A 22,147-nucleotide genomic window follows, 5' to 3' on the forward strand; every position below is an offset into this window, starting at 1 on the left:
CTATTGCTTGTAGATACAGATTCAAAGTATATAGGGTTAGTATTAAATGTTATAATCCCATAAATGGAGAATATTTTTTGTATTGTCCCGGTTAGGAATATATTTCCAGATAAATGACAGATATTATTTAAACGTTGAATAATTCGCAAACATTACTGAATATACACAAGATTAAATAAAATTTCCCAAAAGATACCCACCTTAATACAAACTATGCCCCTGCTTGATCAATAATGTCAATAATATAGAATATATGAAGATGTTGTTATTGAGTATACGAAGGGTTATATTGACAGCTCAAGTTGCATGTTGATCTCCCGCTGGCGCTAAGCTTGAAATGGCAGATTTGGACTTCACCTCTTCTTTTTGCAGTGAAACCTCACCAAACACCCAACTTGCACCATTTGAGAATTTTCCAAAATACTTTGCCTGCCATGTTCAATTTCAAAGGCACAGATGTATCCTCAACAAAATGCTATGCTACACATGGATTCACTTTTCCGGAAGCTCAATCTACCAGACGGCGTCCCTTGTCCACAATCCATCGCCAAAATTTCACACACACTGTACGTGTTATATGATGGTTTCGCTTAACCAGATTCGAGCTGAATGTGACTGCACAGGTTGATTTGATCCTGCCAGAGAGACTTTGTAAAGGCTTAGAAGAGCATTTGAACTCCAAACTCAGCAAAGTAAAATATTCCAGGGTCATCTTGCCGTTGACGTGTCTTTTGGAGGGAGACTTTTTCAACAACTATATAAAGACCGGTAAATCCTATTTTCTTCTGTTCGGAATTTACCTCTGAACATTTTCACTAATGTTGCAAAGGCAATGTTTTGATGATATCCGAAGGCCGTCCTGGTGTGGATAGGGTTTATTCGCTATGTGACGGTCAGTTTACAACTCTTCCGCACGTGGTGCGGACCTTTCTCCGCCGCCAACCTCCTTGCGGGGTGCACGATTCGCTGACACCAAGTATTTAGGTATTTTGAGACTAGAGCTACCAAAAGATATTTATGAAAGAACCGGTCTAACTGGAAAGCCTATCTCGGATGGCGGAAAGAAGCATTCCAAAGTTAGATATGGTACTCGTCATCTCAAATTCTATCTTATGAAAAGATATTCCGACTAAATTGTAATTGTAGTTGTCGAAATCAATTTGCGCCTACCATCAATGGTTCACGGGCGAAAGGGCTTTGAGCGCCTTGTCTGGGCTTGCAACCGCGCCCTCGTCGAGCCCGTCACATGGCTCGTTTGCGATCTCAATGCCCCCAAGATGGACACGGACGTCGGTATGTACCAATGATTCTTTTTGGTCGACGCGTCTCCCTTTCAGAAGCCTAATCGGAAAAAAATAAAATAGATGTTGACGCTCCCATTGCTGTCCATCATCCTGTTACCACTACGGTGCAGGCTGCGAAGATGTCGACAGACTTGGTCCTCGTTCCGCCGTTGAGTCCACCAGATGATGCCACCTCGCATCCAGGCTATGGCTTTCAAGACTATTCCGTGGAGGTGCATGAGTGGCTAGGGCTGGTGGCATTGGGATCTAGTCGGGTGCGACCGAATGACTCAATCGATCCTTACCTCTGTCGCTATGAAGTCCCAGACTTGGCCAATTCGAGGGAGGAGCAAGTGACAAGGCTCCAATGGCGTGGGCTGCTTCCTGCCAAATGGATTGCAGAGCTGTACTCGCTTACTGTGTAGGTCCTTCCGCATTCAGAAGTTTGTTTGATGTATGGAGCTAATCCAAAAATCATCAACACAGAAAGACCCTCCACGATGTATCTCCCGACGCTTGGTTCGCCCTCAATGCAGGCGCATTCGAGCTGTCTGCGGTGACCGAGAGTGCTGCATATACAATTATGCTCCTTCCTTATGATGCCGATGCTGCTGCGACAAGAATTGAGCAGAACAAGAAAAACAATTCTCGACAGGAACGCGAATACCTAGTGTGGGAGATGACCGGTATCTCATGATGAGGTCCCCGATTGCTCCTTCCCTCGGCTTCTCGTTGCCATTGCTGCTCGAATAGGGGAAGTGCGATGGACGATGCTCTCGCCGTCTGACTCGCCTTCCCCCCCCTCTATGCGGCAACGACATGACGCAGCATTATCGTGAGATCTGGTCGTTCCATTGGAATTTCTAGGGCTTTCTGTCCTCGACAGTCCATGTATGGAGTAGTATCAGGTAAACCGATGAGTCGCCAGGCGCTCAACAGCCTGCCAGGTCCTCACGATGATGCTTCTAGGCTCAAACTGAAAGATGTAACTACGACGGAATTGAACTTGACAGAGATTCCTAATATCTGTCCCATTCATCAGCCGCGCATAAATTGAGCGTCGAACTCCCCAGTTTTTTTCCTTTCCCCACACTCAATTTCTCTCCACTTTTAATTCTCCTTCCCCACAATCATCTTCTCTCCACTCAGAATTTCGAGCAAAACACTGTTTTCAATCCCTTCTGACCCCACATCTACCTACAAACATGTCTTTTGGCGATTGGGGTGTCGCCTTGATCGAGGAGGAACTCAGGAAAACTCTCAATATGGACACACTCCTGGCATCTCATCCGGTCATGGATATGCCTAATTACGACGACTTTGATGCTGGCCCAATTGATTATACATTCGACGCCAACGGCATTTCGTTGGACACGTTCATGGTGCCAGATCCGTCAATTCCCACATCTGCCACTGACTTCGGGGTTGAAACCAATGGATATTCGTCCAATGTTGATCCGGCCAACTCATCACCAATGGCCCCTCCTCCTCTTCCCGTTCAATCTGCCGGAAGTTTGGGAGTAGAGACAAACAATTCCACAAACTTCAACATTGACCCGGTCATCATCCCACAAATGGCATATCCATCTCTTCCTGTCCAACCTGCCGGAAGTTTGGGACTAGAGACAAACAGTCCCGCAACTGAGGTCAACATTGACCCGACCTTCTTTTCACCAATGGCATATCCATCTCTTCCCGTCCAATCCACAGAAAACTTGGGAATCGAGACAAACAACTCCACACCAGGGTTCAACACTGGCCCGACCATCTTTCCACTTGTGGAATATTCATCTCTTCCCGTCCAATCCACTGAAAACTTGGGAATTGAGACAAACAACGCCACAACCAACTTTAACATCAATTCCACCGCCTTTTTACCAATGGCATATCCCTCTCTTCCCATCAACTCTGCCAGAAGTTCGGGAATCGAGACAAACAACTTTATACCGGCGTTCAACATTGAACCGGCGCTCTACCCAATCATGGAGTCTCCTCCTGTCTCCACTACTATGCCTGCCGAGACCGCAGGACCAGCAATGCACGGGGGCGCATCTTCCATAAACAGCGCTCCTGCTCCTGCTCCTGCTCCTGCTCCACCACAAGTGCCATCCGCGCTTCCTTTTTACGTCCATCCCACATTCGTCGAGGATTATTCAATTGCCGCGACAAACAACAGTAACAACAACAATAAAAGGAAGCAGGACATGCCGGCGTCTCCATCAAGCTCAAGCGGCTCGTCAAATGCGACATCAAGCAGTTCTACCAGGACCATCTCCACCCCTGCTACTAGTACCGCCCTCACTAGTCGTACTACTCCCAGCCCTCGACGGCGCCGTTCCATTCGCCGCGCTCACATTGTGCGCGCTAGAGCATCACGCCGCGCCAACATTGTCAACCATGCCCCCCGCAATGCTGTCACTGGCTGGGCAAACACCACTCCCGGGAGGGAATATCGACAGGCGCCCAATGCAGTACTCCGCACGTACCTTGGCGGAAGGCGCGGACCTGGTCAACTTTATCGCCAGCGTCTTGAAGCTCATTAGCATCTGGTCCTAATGCTTATGCTTATGCTTATGATTATGGTGGAGCGTAAGCGACAGTCACTGGTATGTTTTTTATTTTTCTTAATCTCGTATATTTCCTTTCTTAATCTCGTATATGTTATGGAAGATATGTGCTAACTCTCATTAGGGGTCTCAATAACATTTTTTTCTTTTCTTTTGGGGTTTGGGAATTCGGTTCTTGGTCATCGGCCATTGGCCTCTATGTTTTGGGCTTTTCGGTCACTCTAGAAAACTGGAAACAGGAGTATAAAAGGTACACGCATCGGTCGGTCATGCGACCATGCGAGCATGGGTCATAGACTTGGGTTATAGAAAATTCATTTCATTTATAAACATTCTTCCTTTGGCGTAGTGTTCTTTGACCCGTTTGAGTTGTCATCACATTATTGCAATCACGTTGACGCACATGTCTCTTTAGTCCCTATAAGTCTCGTTGTAAGTCTTGAGTCTCACAGTATCATAAGTATCATGAGATATTGAAAGTATATATGATTCTTATTACCCCGAAGTAGTCGTTTTTATCCCAAAGTACCTATATTCGTGAGGGGACTGGGGGACTCAATCTAACGCCGCGCAGAACATGGATTACAATATATCCATAAAACCAGAAAACCATAAAACCAGAAAACCATAAAACCAGAAAACCATAAAACCACTTTTGTGATATATACATAAACACACACAAACACAAACACAAGCACGAGTACTAACTTTCTTTTGATTCAAACACTCTTTATGAACTTTCGGCCGGTGTCCCCGTCTTCTTCTGGCTGTTCATGTTCATCTTCTCCTTCTTGGCTTTTTCGGCAGCGAATCGCTCGCGCGCCTTTTCGATGCCGGTTTTGCCTCCGCGGCCCTTGTTGTCAAAGTTGCCAGTAGCATGACTGGAACCGTAACCATGACCACCACCACGACTGTAACCGCCACCGCCGCCACCGCCGCCGCGTCCATGACCATAACCCTGACCACCACCGCCACCACGACCACGGCCGTAAGAACCAGCACCCGCACCAGACAAATTATCAGGCACAGACGCATCATCATCATCAGGGTCGTGCTGGGCGCGGGCCAAGGCCACCCAGTCGCCTCGTCGGCGCTTATACATGTCCATCATCCAGTTGCGCCAGACGGCTCTGCCGAAAAAGGACTCGCGCAAGACGGGTTCGTCGCGCGCGAGCTCGGCGGCGATCTGGTCGCGGATGAACGGCAGGCCGCGCGAGCCGGGCCACAGGCTGTCGATGACGTGCGAGCCGGCGGAGGTACATGCGAGGGGGGCGATGTGGGTGTAGAATTTGGGAAGGAGTTTGCGGCGGAAGGCGGTGTCAGCGGTGCTGCTTGTACTAGTTCCCGCTGAGCTGCCTCCCGTGGAAGAAGAGGGATAATTGGAAGAAGAGGGATTAGAGGGATTGAAAGAAGGGTTGGAGGAAGAAGAGGGATCAGGGGAAGAAGGATTGGAAGGGTTAAAGGCTTGTTGGACGACGCGTGATAGGACGGGATCTTCGCAGATTTTGATAAATGTGTTTTCGGAATTGGAACTGGCATCGGCATCGGCATCTTGCGAAGAGGAAGGGGAAGAGGAAGAGGCGAGAACGAGGAGACCGGCTTGGACAAACTCGCTGAGCGGGCCGCCGTGGGGGACGTTGAGCATGGCTTGGGCGAGGAGCGAGCCGTGGAGTTGTTGTGCTTTTTCTTCTGCCGTGAGGTTTGCGTTCCCGTTGGCGTCCTTCTTGGAGAGCAGGTCTAGTTTGAGCATTTTGGCAAGTCGTTCGGCCGGATCAACGTCGTCACCGTCACCGCCGTAGGATTCTTTGAGAGCGTTCGCCAGGGCCTTGGTGTCTGCGCCTCGGACGCCGCAGCGTTCGACGAGGGTGCGGATGACGGTGGTTCGGGAGCGCTCGACGAGAGAGGGGATCTGTGGAAGAATGCTCTGGAGAGCGTCTTGCAGGTCTTCCTTGCTCAGTCGCTCTAGTGCGCGCATTGCGACGAAGCCGGCAATGTCGTTTCGCGCGAGAGAGCCGATGCGCTCCTTGAGGAGATGGCGATAGATGGCCTTGAATGTCTTTCCCGGCGCGACTCGGATGATTGCTTCGAGGACTCGAGATCCCAGGGGGTCGTAGATCATGGAGTTGAAGAACATGGTGCTGTCGGTGTTCTCTTCGGAAAGGTCGTCGGGAAGGAGCTTTTTGAAGAGATATTGCTCGTCGACTTTCTGCTTTCTGGATCCCGGCTTTTGGGAGAGCTCGAGCTCTAGAAGAAGCTGCAGCACGGGGTTTCCAGTGGGATGGGTAGCGAGAGCGCGTAGATGGTTGGTGTCCAGTCCCGCTATCGTGTCCTTGATCATCTTATCCAATGCGGCGGTGAACGATTCAGGGACGCTACGTTCGTCCAACTCGAGGTCAGTGGGCTTTCCTGGCATTCCGGTGACGGTGATGTTCTCCTTTTTACGGCTCTGTACGACCGAGGTCGTAGACCGCTTCATGAGCGGTTTGCCAGAGAGCACGACCAGTAGGACACGAATTGTGTGGGAAGCAAATCTGTCCATGACCAGATACCCGAGATTTCCTTCGAGTTCGTTCAATGTGTAGAGGAAGAGGTTCTCCATGGTCACAAACACCTCGCCGGTAGTCTCATCCTCTTGGGTCTGGTCTGGCGGCTCGATGAGCTCTTGCGTAACAACTGGCGCGGATCGAATGAAGAGTGTCTCGCAGCAGTGCGAAGCAAATCGATGCTGCACAAGATGAAGAAAACTATTGTAAAAGAAATTAGTAGCAGGCCAGGGCAAGAAAAATGTAATTGGAGTAAATGTGGGCGCCGCTTACTTTCCGCTGAACTTCCCAAAGAGTGCCTTTAGTTGAGCCGGATTGGACAAGAGAATCAATCGCTCCATCAATCTCGAGCAGGACTGGCTGCTGGCAATCTTCAATTCTTTTCCTTCTGCTTCTCGATAGACGTTGGCCAAAAACAAGTTCCTTTCCTCGGCGTCATTGAATTGGTTCAGGTCTAGCAGCTCGTCTGCCCTCTTAAAGTATTCTTGCTCTTCCTCATCCAGCAAACCGTAGAATGGTGTCTCCGTCGCAGATCCTCCTTCTTCGTATCCGCCCTCCTCGTACCCATTCTCTGCCGGTGCTGCATCGTTCAGCGGAAGAAAGTCGGGCTCTACTTCGGGCTTTTGTCTCTTCGTGTCCTGAGCTGATTCGACTGCTTCTTCCTCTTCAAGCTTTCTCTTTTTCTCTTCGCGCCGACCACGCTTCTTGTTTTCCTTGGGCATGGTGAATGAGTGGGATTTGCGAATAAGCTCTAAGGTCTGTTGTATGGTTGCGAAATTGTTCGCATGGGCAAAAAGTTCCTACAACTTTTGTTTGTCTTCCGCGCGGGTGTCGGTCGCAAAGCGCCGATTAGTCCGATCATTCACACTATACCCCATTTGATCACTCAGCAACTCAGTTGGATCAACCCGTTCAACTTATGGCGATAAGATGCTTGAAATACATAAGGCAAGTGATACGATATCTTACGTATCCAAGGAAAGAAAGAAATCATAAGATTAAATGGCTCTGATCAAATGGGATGATACTTAATTTTGAAAATTATGATTATAATTGCAGTCTGATTGCCTCATAGGCGGACTACACTCGTTGGTAGACATTATGTATAGGAAAGCTCGAGGCTTGGTTTGGAATGATTGTTCAATATACACGAATGATTTTTTTTTCCCTGACTTTGAATGAGCCACCTTCTTTCTCCTGCAAAGGAATAAACAATAAACAGGTCTCCGCAAGCTAGACCTCCTATCCGACGGCCGTGTATATGGCCGTAATATTTCTCCCGCACTCGACTCTCTGTTCAACTTTGACCTTTCGGTTGTTGATCTTTATGGTTTTCCAAGGTGTCAACTGCAAGCGATGCTCTTTATCTCTTCCCTCAGCCTTTTCGGAGGCAGGGTACAAAGGATGGATATATGTAGGCGCCGAAATGTTATTTCTCTTTCCGGTACCCAATTGGAAGAATTCGTTGGCACCCCACAAGAGCAGATCGGATCCCCAATTGGTGTCATCTGTCGAAGTAGACTCGGTAGCTGTCAGGTGTGTGACATTGTTCAGTACGGCGGCCACATGAGTGGCACCGACAGATAGATGAGACAACCGGATAGGCACAACTTTATTCGTTGTCTCATCATATTCAAACAAGCCGCTCAGGGCTTTAATCTTTACCAGATTGTCTTGAATATGAATCCACCTTCCCGTGCCTAAGCTGCCCCAGAGTCCTTGTCCGCAGCTCCACGTGTCGGCAGTGACACGTCCTAGTAGCGCAGAACTCGCACCCTCTTCGCTTTGAGGAAGCGCAACTCCGGTGGCATCAATGGTGAAGAAACTGTTGACTCCGCCAGCGGCAATGCTGGTCACTTTCGGTACTTGACCAGTGCCTTGGTATAGCGATTGAATAGGAAGTAGGGCTGGTGAATCAACAAAAGGTGCTTCCGGGTTATATTCAAGTCCGAGCTGCCCAACCGAGTTGTCGCCAAATGTGAAGACACGGCCATCTTTGTCCTGTACGATGGAATGATAGTCACCTGAAGCAACCTGTTTGATGTCGAAGCCGCGCAGAGCCGTGAGTTCATGGCACTGATCATAGCTACCGATAGGCCTCGTGTTCCAGGTCAAGCCTGGAATACCGAGTTGACCTCGAGAGGGGAAATCTTCGCTTCCGGCGGCAGCTGAGAAAACTCGGCCTTTGGAAGTAAGGAGAAGAACATGTTCTAAGCCTCCACTTAGAGAGACGATTCTTTCGCCCCAATTCAAATTCTTAGGCGACAAGACTCGATAGCTGATCGGCGACGCCGAGCTCCAGAACGGGATCCAAGACCGTTCCGAAGGCTTGCGACCTTTTTCCTGAGCATCCTTTGATACAGGGACAGAATAAACCGCTCCGCTGATTGAAAGACAAATTATACGATCTCTAGACAGGGTGATGGATACGAGTCGTTTCCCTCGCAGCGTCTTGGTGGGTGCCACGGTTTCCGTAGAATAATCGATACCCCACTGCAACAAATCTCCCTGTTCATTTACGGCGGCGCCAAAGTTCGGATCCAACTTGATATCGCGTAACAAGACCCCGTCAAAATAGGGAATCCTCCTGGGATTCTTGATCACAGCCTCGTCAGAGTCTGGTGCAGCGACTTTTCCCTTGTTCGATCCCCAAGCATATACTCCAGGATGCTCCCAGCTCTGCTTAACTTGAAGATGCTGGGAGCTGATGAGATCTCTACTCTCTTCTTTTGATTTGCCCTTTCGTTTAACAGGCTTCTCAAACTCAGGCTCTGCGTGAACTGGAGCGGCCTCGGCGTAAGCTTCTTTCAAGCCGAAAGGTAAATCATATTGAGTGGCAATAGTTGCAGCTCCAGCAGCGACAATGGTTGGTACGGCAATTTTCAATGCAAAATTTCGAGACTTGCCCATCCGAGCAGCGCCAGAACTCGAGTGTCGAATTGACACACCGCGAGCAATGGGGCGCAGACTCTGGCGGAGGGCCGGGAGGCCACGATGGGTAGCTGCACAGGTAAACATTCTGCGAAAACAAGTGAGGGTTAACAGACTTGTAAATTTGTCAATAGAAAATTTTGATATACTTCAGTCTAGCAATAGTCAAGTAATCAATCCAATGACTATCCCGTCATCATTGCTCCCAATGGCATTCGGGGCCTGAAGCAAGCTCTAGCTCTGAGAGCTGTGTTTGGCTGTAACAGCAGTCAGTTTCTTTGGGATTATTTTCGTGAACGTCATGACACCCTGCGGCAACTTCCGCCCAATTAGCGTGCAGAAACGGGCTAAACCCAATTAGGTTCAATGTCAAGCAATGCACGGAGCACAAAGACGCGAATCCCCGACTTATACAGGTGAACGTGGTCGAATTCAAGCTGTCTATTCTGGAGAGGGAGTGGTAGAGAGAAAAAGAAAGCAAAGTCTGCCTGTGCTTGGATTGCATCTCCCATGGAATGCCACAATGTACGATGATGCGTGGTATAGTGCCTTTGCTCCAAGTGCAGTGCACCCGCGAGATGAGCATCCCACAACCAAGCACAAGCGGAGGGAATCATTGCTCAAGCAACCGAATGTAAGTTATGGTTCCTATATTATAAGACTAATTTAAACATCTGAATAATTATTAATTGGGACTAAGGATGACTCGCATGCTGAACGAAGCACGATAGACAATGTGATGAACATTGAGGAGGAGCGGGGGCCGATCGAGGGACCGCCAGAAGCTACGGTCATTCGCCGCGCCAAAAGCTATAGCGACTTTTACAGGGCTGTCAAAGCACAACAACGACAGCAAAATGGGCGTCACGCCGATGGAAGAGAACAAAAGCCCGTTCCGGCGCTTCGTTCAGAGCTCGAATTTGGAGCCTCCTACCGCGAATTGGAAGAGGAGCTGCTCCAGGCGAGCAATGAGGACTACCAGTATGCTGTTCACTAGCTTTCCGTGGCCTTCATATTGGTTTGAAGCATTGCTTGGATATCTGTGGCTAATAGATCTAACCAGAATATACCTTGATCAAATATACCTCTCTCAGGCCCACCTTGACTCGTTGCTCTCTGAAGCGAACACTACACTTAGATTACTGTCATCGATCACCGAGACGTTCAAGTCTGTCGAGGCACAGACTGCAATATTCCAGAACCAATGCGAGGGCCTGTTATCAGATCAACATCGAATCACAAAACTTGCAGATGACATTTCGGATAACCTCAGATATTACTCCTACCTCGAGCCCATAACCAGAAAATTAAATGCCCCAACAGCTGGCAATTTTGTCCGAGGAATCGAGTTTTCGGAGATGTTGACGACTTTGGATACTTGTCTAGATTACATGCAAGCTCACGTTCGTTGGAACGCTCTATCACAAATCAGGCCTCACATTTGCTGACTTTCTTGCAGCCTGAACAACGGGAAGCGCCGACTTATCGCTCGCGCTATCGTATGCTCTTGACACGAGCGCTCACTCTGACCCGTCTCCATTTCGTCAATGCTTTGCGTGACATTGCAGCAGATGTTACACGGCGAATGGCAGACCGTCAACAGGTTAATGACACGGCCATGTCTGCATTGCTCTATGCAAAATTCCAAGTAGAAGCTCCCGAGTTGAAGAAGCTCGCCATGCAGATCCAAAAACGAGCTGGTGCTCCAGCTGGAGCGGAGCCAGGGCAAGAAGGCGAATACCAAAGCTTGATGAATGAGTTGTATACCAGCTATTCTGCCACGCGGGCAAAGCTGATCCTGCCTCTATCGAGAAAGAAGATGGCTGAAATCGCATTGGCGCCGAGCACATCAAAAGACATTATCACTTTTGCGCGGAGCAGTATAGGATATTTGCGGGTGCTGTGTTCCGACGAGTACGAACTTTGGCATGAATGGTTTGATGGCAATGACGGAGTGTATGATTTCTTAGAGTCGATGTGCGAGCCTCTGTACGACCATCTGCGGCCGAAGATTATCCACGAAACCCAATTTTTGAAGCTCTGCGAGCTTTGCACATTTCTGCAAACCCAGTACGTGCAAAATTTTGATGATGATGAAGAAGAAGAGGAGGAAGCTATCGAGGATGACCAGTTGGACTTTTCTGTTCTCATTCATCCCGCACTTCAAGATACCCAAACGCGTTTGGTGTTTCGAGCGCAGGCAATCTTAGGAAACGATATTGAAAATTATCGTCCGACTGCCAAAGACCTCGAGTATCCGCCTGGCGATAGAAGAGCTTCGGTGTCCAGCACGCCCAGTGTCCAAAAACAACCAGTTCTTTCCGGCACTCGAGACCGCAATGTTTCTCGTACGTTGCCGCCAATGGCAAAGTCGCCGACAACTTTGGATGGAGAAAAGGACGACCTATTCGATACACAGCAACTCTTTAGTGGATGGTATCCGACCCTTCGTACAGCCATTTGGCTCCTCAGCCGTATCTATCGGCTTGTCAATGTGAGTATTCTTTGCCAGAATTTGCACTATTGTCTTGCTGCCGTAGACTAACAAAAAACACTGTCAGTCAACCGTATTCGACGATCTAGCACACCAAATCGTCCACCAAACAACCCTATCCCTACACCAAGCTGCGGCACAGATCCCCAAAATGAACCCGGATACCGCTACACCAGTCGACTCGCAGCTCTTCCTCATCAAACACCTCCTGATCCTCAAGCAACAAATTGTTGCGTTTGACATTGAATACGTCACCCCGGACATTTCTCTCGACTTCTCGGCCGTCGCCAACACTTTCTGGGAACTTCGTGAACGAGGCGGCCTTTTCAATCCCGCCAACCTCGTGCGCCTTATGGGCGGCACGCTCCTGCCCCGTGTCGTGGAGAACATGCTCGACGCCAAAGTCGAACTCGACGGTCGTCTGCGCACCGTCATCAATGAATTTACCCACGGCTTCGCTGCGCGCGTGACCGATCCAGTCTCACAATCCTCCATGTCCAAGTCTACGTCCTCGTCACCCTTTGTCCCCGCCGCCGCAGCAGCAGACGTGCGCGCCGCTGCGCAAAAAGAAGTCCCCATCCTACGCGAAAAACTCGACCAATACCTCGACGACCCTCGCACAAAGGAGACTCTAGTCGCGGCTGTTCGCGAACAAGTCGAAATCGACTATGAGGCTTTTCACGAGCGTTTACACAATGGTGCAGGCGGATCTGTAGCAGCAGCAAAAGGTTCACGTCCCACAACGACGTCGGCTTTGACAACCCCGACAAGAAAACACGGTAAAGGCCGCGAAGACGATGTCTGGGATCCAGATACCTTTGCCGAATGGATCAATGGCGTTTTCGCAGTCAAGAGCACATACAGTATCAGTTCCCCCGCTGGTGGCCGCCGCGCGAGCAGAACTGATCGCCCCCCCTTGTCCCGCTCCGGATCGAAGCTGTCGCGTACCGGCTCAAAACGGAGTCATCGAAGCGGCACAACTGCTGCTTAACGTATGGGGGAGGTGTGTGTGTGGTCGAGGGTGAGGAGGGCGGGGGCCGGGGGCGGCCGGGTGGAAGGAAAAGTGGGAGGTGGGGGAGTTTAGATCTGGAGGAAACGATATCCTTTCGTTCGTATCTTCTATATATCTTGTACTACGTGTACTGCTCTATAACCTTTCCCAATTACCCAAAGATTTTTCTTCGATGAGGTTTTTTCGATGAGTTGACCATTTACTCTGGCTCCCACTTCGATATTCGATAGCAGTAGATACCTTACCTACAGGTAGATACCTACAGATAGTATATCAATGAACTACTCCATGATTTGAACCATTTCTATTTCCATTTCTATGTCTATATCTTTTTGTTTATATTTCTATTATTATCATTGTTATCATTGTTACCATCCTGCCCTAAAACCGACCTCGATTTCGTTGAAGAAATAAGGTATGTACAAGTCTCTTATTAGATCGTTTGCTTTTTTTTTGGTTGCGCGTGACTCGTCTATGTCTCTATGTCTCTATACTGTATATATCAAGGACTTTTCTTTTGCGTATTAAAATACACCCACACCCGTTCATACCAACCAACCAAGTTATCACCTAGTACCCCACCCACAACATACTTGACACCAAAAGCGGGGCAGGGGCAAGAGCGGAGGCGGTATATAAAAGTTTCAAAAAGACGAGAGAGGGGAAAAGAGACGGGGAAAAGAAATAAGAGGAGACGCTGTATATATAGATTTAAGTAGGATGACGGAGGGGGAAAGGATGAGGGAGGAAAAGAAGAAAAGATCAAAATAAGATAAGAGGAGTACAAAAAGAAGAGGATAAGAAAACAAAAAGATGAGGGAGGAATAAAAGGAAGTTAGAAACAGGAAAACAAGGAAAAAAAAAGGAAGGAAAAAAGGAGAAGAAAATAAGACCAAAGACTATAGCTCCAATTCCGCACCCGCGCGCTCAACAGCCGCAATCAGCGCATCCACCGTCTCCTTTCGTGTCTGGACATTGACCACGACGCGCAGGAAACAGCCGCGGTGCTTGTCGCCGCCGGGCGCAAAATCGACCATGAAGCCTGCGGCGATGAGTTTGTGGGAAATGGCGCGCGTGACGGCCGTGTTTTCGTCCGCGGAGGCGTATAGTTGTCTTACTTTCCTCTCTTGCGTCCCATTCTCCTGCTCTTGCGCCTGCGCGCCGGTAGCTTGCTGTACTTCACTGGCAACTCGCTGACGCTCGCTGGCAACTCGCTGCTCGGCTCTCAAAGGCACATAGTAAAAGCAGACCTGCAGACAAGGCGGGGGGTTCTGCGAGACCAGTGCAAATTTATCCGACGACGCAACCCGCTGGGCCATGTACGCGGCCGTGTCAAAGGCGTGGTCGATTTGCGCGGCGTAGCCAGATTTGCCGTAGTAGATCCATCCGAGGGCGAGCTTGAGCGAGTCGCCGCGCCGGCCGCATTGCAGTGTGAGGTCCGCGAGGTCCCATACTTCGGCGGAGTCGGTATTGTGGAAGAGACTGTCGGACGTAAGCATCAATGGGAGAAATAAGAAAAATAGGTGACGAGGTTTAAGAAGGGGGACATACTATCCAGCAGGCAGGGTGTTGGCTTTATGAAATTTGCGCAGGTCCTGGCCCAAGAGAAAGGAGCACGTCACCGGGACGCCCAGCATCTTGTGCGGATTGACCGCTAGACTATCGGCGCGTTCGGCGCCCTTGAGCTTGTGTTTTTGCTTTTCCGAGAAGACGGCCGGCCCGCCCCACGAACCGTCGACATGCATCCAGAGGCCGTGGGCCTGGCAGATATCCGCAATTTGGTCAAAGAGATCATAGGAGCCCAGCACTGTGGTACCTGCGGTAGCGTTGACGTAGAAGGGCGTGCAGCCTTCGTTTTTGGCCTTGACCACGAGCGCTTCGAGTTGCTCGGGGATCATGCGCCCCTCGGCGTCAACGGGGACGGGCCAGATGTTGGTGGAGCCGAAGCCGCAGATCTGCGCCGCTTTCTCGAGACTGTAGTGTCCATGCTGGCTGGTGAACAGGACGAATTTCCGCGGTCCGTTGCCTTCGATCTTGGTTTCGGGGAAGAGGTAGTTGCGAGCAATGACAATCGAGGTTGTGTTTGATGCGGAGCCGCCTTGTTGGGAAATACCGCCGGCGTGAGGGCCCGTGAAGCCGAAGAGAGATGCGAGTGTTCGTCCAGTAGTTTTCTCGACGACTGTGAGTGCTGGGGAGACTTGGAAGACGTGCAACTACAGTCAAGCATGTTAGACATATCCTAGATTATTGGAGATTGTAGACGACCATGTGGGATGGTCGGTGGTGGGCAATAAACGTACATTTGTGTTGAGCACAGCGAGGATGAGTTCGGAAACAACGCCGACCTGGAGTGTAGGTTAGCTGACATGAACCGAGGATATATCGATCCTTTCTTCTCGTCACACAGGAGGATGACTTTTATTGATTATGCGATTGAGGGGCTGTGGCAGATGTGGCACGTACAGCATTGGTAGAAGCATAGAGTTTATCCAGAAATCCTTGGTCCCACGTGTTCACCGAGTACTTGAGTATCCGGTCGACCACCTGGAGTAGTCCTTCTTTTCCGGCTCCGGCGTCAGGAAGAGCAAGGTTTAATAACCGCACTACTTCCTCTGGCGGGTGTTGTTCCACGAGGGATGTTCGCACTGCCGGGGTACTTGTTCCGTTTGATTTCAAACTCGCATTTGTCGCGGTTGAATGGTTCGTCTGACCCTTGGTCAGGGCGCCCTCGTCGGCGCTGCGAATAAATGGGATCAAAAGGTCTTGAACTGCAGAAACGAGCTAAACAGCAATTTACTGTCAGTATTTTTTTGGGGGAAAATAACAATTGAGAATGCCCAAGTTCAACTGGGCAATGCAGAACAGCAATTAACGATTCCACAACGTACCTCTGAGACCTCGCCAGCTCTGTCCCTGCTGGGCTCATAGTGCGCAGCACCATTGACCCCGTTCGATCCATTGATTCCATTCGCTGACGGCATTGTGTTCTTGTTCTTGTATTCCTTTAGATCAAAAAGTGTCCGTTTCTTATATTTCCCTAGATCGAAAAGTATCCGTCTCTTATATCCCTCGAATTAGAGAAGTATTCCGTTTCGAATATTATCCTTCGTTGCAGCGAATCGGTTCCCTCTCCAATTAATTATTCGAAACAACTATGTGCGCAGACTGCAAACCTGCAAACTGCAAGCCCAATAGAGCACTATATTTTCCCTTTCCAAAATTGACCCGATCACTCCAGCTTCAATTGACGCTTTGTGCTCTCGGTGGCACTGTCGCACTATCGCGCTATCGCACTGTCGGCGTTTCTGTCGTCGAAAATTTTGTTTGTTCGAATCTGACGCAATTTCTCCCCGCACGCGCGTGCTTACAAGATCCACCTCTGAGCGTTGACGACTTTCGCTCTAGAGTCCGCAACGCAGATTATCCTATTATTTCCAGTGTTGGGCCTCGAACCCGGCCGAGACAATTTCAGTTATCGCTATTCGTATACTGGGATCGATCGTTGTCGTTGTTCGTAAAGCGCTTGTTGGAGATGCTGGCAGCAGGGCAGTGTCTCCGTCAACGAAATACACACACTATCGGAAATTGTACGTAGTACGGAGGTGGCGTAAAGGATCTATATCTATCAAATAATTGAAAAGAAAAGAAAAAAATCACATGCAAATATTGTACAATATGCTTTTATAGATGAAGAAGAAAAAAAAGCCCCCTCGCCCGTGGTTTTTTAGACAACGATAGTATGTATTTTTTCCGGGTTCGTCAAGGGGGAAAAAAAAAGGTCTCGGAGTTTCTGCAGGGCATACGAGTAAGTTTACTGTGTAACCACCCCCCTCGGCCCCCCTCGCTCCCCCCACGACCACGCGATCGACTGTTTGGGGAACGTGGGGCGCGCAGCCAGCCCCAAAGAACAATTAACTTGGAACTTAAGGGTCTTTTTCGCTCTTCACTCCTCGCTCCTCCCCTCGCTCGCTCCACCAACTCCGGTGGTATTATACTCCGTACTCTCGTCCGCTAAACCCTTCCGCTACGAGTACATGAGGTTGGTTGGTTGGTCGATAAGTTAGAACTATCACAATCTATATAAAACACCCTTATGCAGGACCGCTCATGGTCTGTTTTCTATGCCTTTCATAAAAATATGAAATGAGTGCCATAACATGTGAAACGGAAAATGTACTAAAAAGGGCTAAACTTTAATGTACGATTTCAGAGCTAAATCTGCCGCCCGAAAAGTATATAATACGGTAGAGTATAGATGGAAGATATAAGACATAGGAAAAAAAAAAAAAAAAAAAAAAAAGGAATAAAAAAATAAAAAGAAATGAAAAACGCCGCGCTTCGCCAAGCGCTGCCCTCGCTGCTCGAACACGCCACTAGAAACGCTGACCGCGCCACTCGTTTATCCAATAAGTTGTAAACAGAGTTCAAAACAAAATGGTATGATGGTGATAAATATATATATAGAGCGGATGGAAAGAAAAGAAAAAAATTTCCGATCCTTGGAAATAAAAATACGACAAAAGTCCGTGAGGAGAAATTTGTTCACGAGCCAGATGAGCCAAACGAGGAGCATTGTTGGACGCACCGCTAGCTGGGCTCGTTCTTTGGCATGACAGTTGAGGCTATGCCGGTATCATATCCAGCGGCTGCTGCCGCTTCTTTCTGGGCTGCCGCTGGATACTGTGCTTCTGCGGCAGATGTGCCAGGAATCGCTGGCTTCTCCGGGGGTGCCATACTCGTGATTCCTTGAGTAGATGACGATGGAATTGGAACCAAGGGAGATGTCTTGGTGGAAGAGACACTTTGTTTGTCGCTCTGCTGTGATGACGTCCGTGGCGAAATTCGACCATTCTATTATAGGTTGGGGAAACCCCCAAAAGTTAGCACGCAAGATACAAATATATGCATATATTGAATTGGAAAACATGGCAACAACATACCTGCTTGGCCCATCGAAGCCCACAGCTATTGCAGAGATCACGATGCCCGCTAGGCCCTCGTCGCCATTCGGGCGTGGTACGCGTATGGCAGTTGGCGCAATCTTTCTGGAGCTGGCCAGCGCCCTTTCTTCGTTTGCGCTTCTTTTTGGCGGCCAACAGACTCTGCAGCTCTTCTGCCAAGAGACGATTGCGCTTCTCCATTTGTCGGAGTTCGAACTGCCAACTGGTGCTGCGTGTCGTTTTGAGCTCGTCAAAGACATTCTCTTCCGAAGCCAACGCGACGTCTTGTGACCCAATAGCCAGCGCACTTCCTCCGGCAGCCGTCCATACATTGTCATTATGCGATGGTGCCATTGACGACTGCGGTGTGTTACTTTGTCGTTGGGATGAACCCGATGGTGCTATTGCCGAACTTGATGCAGGGGATGGACTGGAAGCTTGGTCGGCTCGAGGAGACAGCTGTGACCTGTTGGTGCTTGACGAAGGTACAAAGCGAGAAAGTTTAAGCATCTTTGTCTGGGCGACCAAAAACGTTGGCTTTTGTCCTTCGCCCGCATCTCCAGGATAGATGGTGGTGTGCGCTTGTAAAACCTGACCCCTCCTATTCTGCATCTCATGCTTCAATTGCGCTCGTTTTCCAGTTCTGGCAACCTCCAGGACACGGCCAAATTCGGCTCTCGAATCAGGGCGCATGAGCGATTGGACACTGGTACCTACTAGATCAAGCGGCTGGCGGTCGAGCAGGGCACGAACATTCGAAGACACAAATAGAAACATGCCAGATGTGGACAGTTTCGTCCAGAGTTCGTTGTCTCCGGTACCGCCCGTTGAGAGAAGGTCATTTCGGTAGATGGTATATACCGGCCGTTCCCTACCAGCCAGAATGATGCATTTTCTGCCCTTGCCTTGCTCAACGTGCAGTGAACCGTGTGCCTCGAACCAAGTATAACCACTGTATTTTCTCCGTATTCTGAAAACAACACTCACTGAAACACCAGGGGCGGCTTCTTTTAGCTCTCGAGTGACGGGAACAATATCACTAGGATGACAGACGGATGATAAGGCGGCGCCCACCAGTTCGCTTGCGTCATACTCGAGAACCTTACGACTCGACGGTGAGAGGTATAGGAAAAGCCCCTTGAGGGAGAGCACGTGGATAACATCATCGGTATTCTCAAGCAAAACTTTGTCCCATATCCGTTTGGAAAGTTCCGATTCCCCTTTGCCAATGCTGGCGAGTACAGTGGCAACTTCATCGGGACTAATTGTTTGCCCAAGCTCGGAATGATGTCGTGTGTTCTCCGGGGTCTGAAAGACATATCTTGGAAGGAAGCCACGCTTATAGTTGATTGCGTAAGAGCCATCTATTGTAGCTATTAGTTATCGCGCGACACAGCCTATAGCGTCCCTCCAAGGATTTGGATCCAGAAAATGGAGGGGCGAAGAAGTTTCAACGAACCAGGATTTTTGTCGGTAACAGAGTTTGGCTGCTCGACGAGATCGACCTGAAAGCCTACAAAATATCTGTAATCTTCTGAATCCCACCGGATTGGAATCATGGTCAATAAGTTCATAAACGGCTGGCCTCCCTTTCGATAATTGATTAAACTGATCTGTGCCTCTCGCCCTTGGATAATCATGTTCTTGAGGTACAAGACCGAATCATCATCGACGTATTTTCGTTTTATACCGGATTGGACTTTGCCGTCAGGCGCTTGTAGAAAACGACAATTCCTGCCGAGGATTTCATGTTTGGAATAGCCTGTGAGTCGCTCAAACATTTCTGAACAGTACACAATCGGGAGGTCGTGTTGTGTGCAGTCGCAGACCACGAAGGCGCAGGACATGTCAACCGCGCCAATATTGATTTCGGGATCCGGACGTGTCGCGACACGAGTCTTGCAGGGAGAAGACAATATTAGCTGGGGTCTTATTCAAACGGTATCAAAACTTAGGGCATACCAAAACGCCAAGCATGTCAAATCCACTAGATGAATAGATATTGTGATATTGAGAGGGCTTGGTTGCGGCCTCTGCCGCAGCCGCGAGCTCTGGAATATCAGGGCCTGTAGACGCCCGGAAGATTAGTTTTGTGCAGTCCTGATAAAGGACCAGAGACATACTGTTATCGTCTGAAAATGCCATATTAGGATTGTTCTGCCCTATCGAGGAGTGGCGGGAATGATCCAAAGAGCCATCAAGCGCGGGTATTCCGTCTGATGGATTTGGCAGATGATTATTGTCCAGTTGATTAGAGGTTTCGAAGTTGGTATTAGGAAGATTACTTTGTGTGGTCGACGGAAACGGACCGGCGGGGATGCGGCCCATTGCAGATGGTGGTCTCGAGGCATTGATCGGAAGGGTATGTGTGGCACTCGAGCCATGAGGAGCCTGCTCACCAGGTCCTGAAACGGGAAAGTTTCGTTGGATGGAAGCGGCCTTGTTGATCGGCGGGTGGAAATCATTTCGCCCATATGAATCAAGGGAGTTCATCGGCACGCCGATGCGACCCATCTGACCGGTCGAAAAGTCCATGGCCATGGGCATATTCATCGCAGGAAAGCCAGCGGCCATGTCGAAATTGAGGCCGGCGGCGCCGGGAAAAGGTGATTGAAAGGCCGATACTGAGGGGACAGAGGCCCAAGACTGTTCCAAGTTTGGCATTCCAGGGACGAGCGCCAACTCACCGCTCGACGGATGGCTTGCTTCCACATTGGTGGGTTGTGAAGTGACACCGCTCATCATGGTGCCGGACAGAGCAGCATCATTGTCTGCCGTGGTGGGATCGAATTGAAACCCGTTGAGGTCGCCATCTTGACCTGAGCCAAATCCCAGCATCGGCACTCTCTGCGACTGCTCGGCCGCGCTCACCTGTGCGGCAGGGTATTGCGACGCTGAGCTATCTCGTCTATGGACGGCATCGTGGTTCTGATACATGATGTGCTCAAAGGACTGACCGCCTCCCATCATAGGATTTCCAAAGCCCTGGCTCATGCTGGAAGGCACCATTCCATCTCCTTTATTATTGGACGTATTCGGATGTTGGATGCCATTTAGAGGCAGGTAGAATCCGTTCATGTTCGTCATGGTTTGATGGTCCATGCTGAATAGAGCAAAGGACCCGAAAAGAGTCGCCTGGTCTAAGGGCCTAAAAGCCCCAGAGTGACGATTCCAAGGTTGATCGTTGTCGACCGGTTACGTACAGCGTGAGTCCCTCTGCTGCGGTCATGGTCCTCGAGGAACCCGCGCACGTCGTTCCGGTCGAGTGCGTCTGCGACGGGTAGAGAGGATGAGCGACGGAAAACCAGCTGAGCCGATCCGGTTTCTCTTAAAGCACGGTCGACAAATTTCTGTTGTCAGAGGAGGTTCGATAAATTGGGCAGAGGTGAGGGTGAGGTCGGAGAGATTTCGAATTTGAGGGTATCTTGAGGTTGTGGTTGAGTCGTTGCGGGTAACGTCTCACAGGCGAGCTGATAGGATAGGCAGTTTTGATGATAATCGGCGCAGAGGGTTACCCGTTAGGCTATAGTAAAATGGGGGGCCGAAAAGTCACTGGATACTCAGTAAAGTGAGTTGAGGTGAGCGAGGCAGGAGTAGTGAGATACATAAGGCAGTGAAGGAGGGGAAAGGATGGACCCTGCCACTAACTGTATTGACTTCAGGACTTTCACATTCACTCGCGTTTGCCTCCTTTGAGTCTTTGAGTGAGACGACTGAGCGAGCCTTATTTCGGTCTGTTGGTTTCACTCTTGCAGTGCCTGCCCTTTGCGTCTCGCTCTTCCCTCCTTTTTGCTCGGTATGCGTGTATGCGTCTCCCTTTCTCACAGCACCTAGGTCAAATTGTGTCACCTTTGTCCAGGACGCGACGACGGAATCCCATGCGATTTGTCTGCAACGGCGCCACGCAGGTAATGGCTGTCTCCTCGTCCTGCGATGTTTGCGCGTGCCGACTCGGTCCCACTGCCGCCACCCGCGGGGACCCTGAGCGAGGAGGTACGGGGAGGGTCCTTTTGATGTACTTTTCCTCAAAGTATCCTGGAGATGAATACAAAGAGACACGGGCAAAGTTGACGATGAAAGATTGATGTTTGTCAAACTCAAGAGCAAATTGGAGCTCAAGCGCCTTTTTCTTCTACCATAAATTATGCTGATCTGCAACAAGTCATCGAGATCTGTACTCGTCACGTCGCGTGGAGATGAACTTGTCTCGTAATGAATTCATGTAAACAAGTCGAGGTACTTAAAAAGTACGGCGGCCCCCTTCCAAATTATTCCATGGATTCCGTACCCCACGAGTATCCTAGCTGAAGCAGCCCGAAACTCCTCGAATGGGCATGTCTGAGTCTGCAGCTGTTTGTATAGGTACATGATCACCCT

The 22,147-nt window shown here is 49.6% G+C and overlaps 7 protein-coding genes across 7 annotated transcripts; 3 read left to right on the plus strand and 4 right to left on the minus strand.

The window, feature by feature from the left end:
• The first annotated feature begins 387 nt into the window (after positions 1-387).
• Positions 388-2,234, plus strand: L228DRAFT_150571 (hypothetical protein). The gene is made up of 7 exons (XM_018329280.1): positions 388-566; positions 624-768; positions 830-892; positions 985-1,086; positions 1,147-1,293; positions 1,365-1,704; positions 1,770-2,234. Exons 1-7 carry the CDS (start codon positions 435-437, stop codon positions 1,978-1,980), a joined length of 1,140 nt encoding a protein of 379 aa, XP_018187881.1. The 5' UTR covers positions 388-434; the 3' UTR covers positions 1,981-2,234.
• On the plus strand, positions 2,235-4,252 carry L228DRAFT_150575 (hypothetical protein). The gene is made up of 2 exons (XM_018329281.1): positions 2,235-3,889; positions 3,975-4,252. The coding sequence occupies exon 1, from the start codon at positions 2,489-2,491 to the stop codon at positions 3,824-3,826; it is 1,338 nt and encodes a 445-aa protein (XP_018187882.1). The 5' UTR covers positions 2,235-2,488; the 3' UTR covers positions 3,827-3,889; positions 3,975-4,252.
• A 77-nt stretch (positions 4,253-4,329) lies between these two features.
• On the minus strand, positions 4,330-7,190 carry L228DRAFT_247994 (ARM repeat-containing protein). The gene is made up of 2 exons (XM_018332766.1): positions 6,667-7,190; positions 4,330-6,594 (listed from the first exon to the last, which is right to left on the minus strand). The coding sequence occupies exons 1-2, from the start codon at positions 7,113-7,115 to the stop codon at positions 4,581-4,583; spliced, it is 2,463 nt and encodes an 820-aa protein (XP_018187883.1). The 5' UTR covers positions 7,116-7,190; the 3' UTR covers positions 4,330-4,580.
• A 269-nt stretch (positions 7,191-7,459) lies between these two features.
• L228DRAFT_261512 (RCC1/BLIP-II protein) lies at positions 7,460-9,574 on the minus strand. The gene is made up of 2 exons (XM_018334338.1): positions 9,474-9,574; positions 7,460-9,412 (listed from the first exon to the last, which is right to left on the minus strand). The coding sequence occupies exon 2, from the start codon at positions 9,409-9,411 to the stop codon at positions 7,636-7,638; it is 1,776 nt and encodes a 591-aa protein (XP_018187884.1). The 5' UTR covers position 9,412; positions 9,474-9,574; the 3' UTR covers positions 7,460-7,635.
• A 489-nt stretch (positions 9,575-10,063) lies between these two features.
• Positions 10,064-12,809, plus strand: L228DRAFT_211055 (Sec34-domain-containing protein; the record flags this gene model as incomplete). The annotated part of the gene is made up of 4 exons (XM_018329877.1): positions 10,064-10,305; positions 10,388-10,727; positions 10,784-11,818; positions 11,886-12,809. The coding sequence occupies 4 exons, from the start codon at positions 10,064-10,066 to the stop codon at positions 12,807-12,809; spliced, it is 2,541 nt and encodes an 846-aa protein (XP_018187885.1).
• A 920-nt stretch (positions 12,810-13,729) lies between these two features.
• On the minus strand, positions 13,730-15,811 carry L228DRAFT_253388 (PLP-dependent transferase; the record flags this gene model as incomplete). The annotated part of the gene is made up of 5 exons (XM_018333741.1): positions 13,730-14,312; positions 14,382-15,043; positions 15,131-15,175; positions 15,294-15,611; positions 15,719-15,811. 5 exons carry the CDS (start codon positions 15,809-15,811, stop codon positions 13,730-13,732), a joined length of 1,701 nt encoding a protein of 566 aa, XP_018187886.1.
• A 1,347-nt stretch (positions 15,812-17,158) lies between these two features.
• L228DRAFT_247998 (hypothetical protein) lies at positions 17,159-21,369 on the minus strand. Its single transcript, XM_018332767.1, has 5 exons — positions 19,894-21,369; positions 19,733-19,836; positions 19,230-19,668; positions 17,771-19,134; positions 17,159-17,681 (listed from the first exon to the last, which is right to left on the minus strand). Exons 1-5 carry the CDS (start codon positions 20,870-20,872, stop codon positions 17,418-17,420), a joined length of 3,150 nt encoding a protein of 1,049 aa, XP_018187887.1. The 5' UTR covers positions 20,873-21,369; the 3' UTR covers positions 17,159-17,417.
• Between the last annotated feature and the right edge of the window lie 778 nt (positions 21,370-22,147).

The sequence above is a fragment of the Xylona heveae genome (assembly GCF_001619985.1).
Source record: "Xylona heveae TC161 unplaced genomic scaffold L228scaffold_6, whole genome shotgun sequence".
NCBI lineage: Eukaryota > Fungi > Ascomycota > Xylonomycetes > Xylonales > Xylonaceae > Xylona > Xylona heveae.

Excerpts from the sequence above, each read along its gene's own strand:
- L228DRAFT_150571 (XM_018329280.1), top strand. The coding sequence starts at position 435 with ATGTTCAATTTCAAAGGCACAGATGTATCCTCAACAAAATGCTATGCT. Across the intron at positions 567-623 it reads GCCAAAATTTCACACACACT|GTTGATTTGATCCTGCCAGA; the intron begins GTACGTGTTATA and ends GTGACTGCACAG. Across the intron at positions 893-984 it reads GGTTTATTCGCTATGTGACG|GTATTTTGAGACTAGAGCTA; the intron begins GTCAGTTTACAA and ends CCAAGTATTTAG.
- L228DRAFT_150575 (XM_018329281.1), top strand. The coding sequence starts at position 2,489 with ATGTCTTTTGGCGATTGGGGTGTCGCCTTGATCGAGGAGGAACTCAGG.
- L228DRAFT_261512 (XM_018334338.1), bottom strand. The coding sequence starts at position 9,411 with ATGTTTACCTGTGCAGCTACCCATCGTGGCCTCCCGGCCCTCCGCCAG.
- L228DRAFT_247994 (XM_018332766.1), bottom strand. The coding sequence starts at position 7,115 with ATGCCCAAGGAAAACAAGAAGCGTGGTCGGCGCGAAGAGAAAAAGAGA. Across the intron at positions 6,595-6,666 it reads TTTGGGAAGTTCAGCGGAAA|TTTTCTTCATCTTGTGCAGC; the intron begins GTAAGCGGCGCC and ends CTTTTACAATAG.
- L228DRAFT_247998 (XM_018332767.1), bottom strand. The coding sequence starts at position 20,872 with ATGGACCATCAAACCATGACGAACATGAACGGATTCTACCTGCCTCTA. Across the intron at positions 19,135-19,229 it reads TGTTACCGACAAAAATCCTG|ATGGCTCTTACGCAATCAAC; the intron begins GTTCGTTGAAAC and ends TAGCTACAATAG. Across the intron at positions 17,682-17,770 it reads GGCTTCGATGGGCCAAGCAG|AATGGTCGAATTTCGCCACG; the intron begins GTATGTTGTTGC and ends AACCTATAATAG.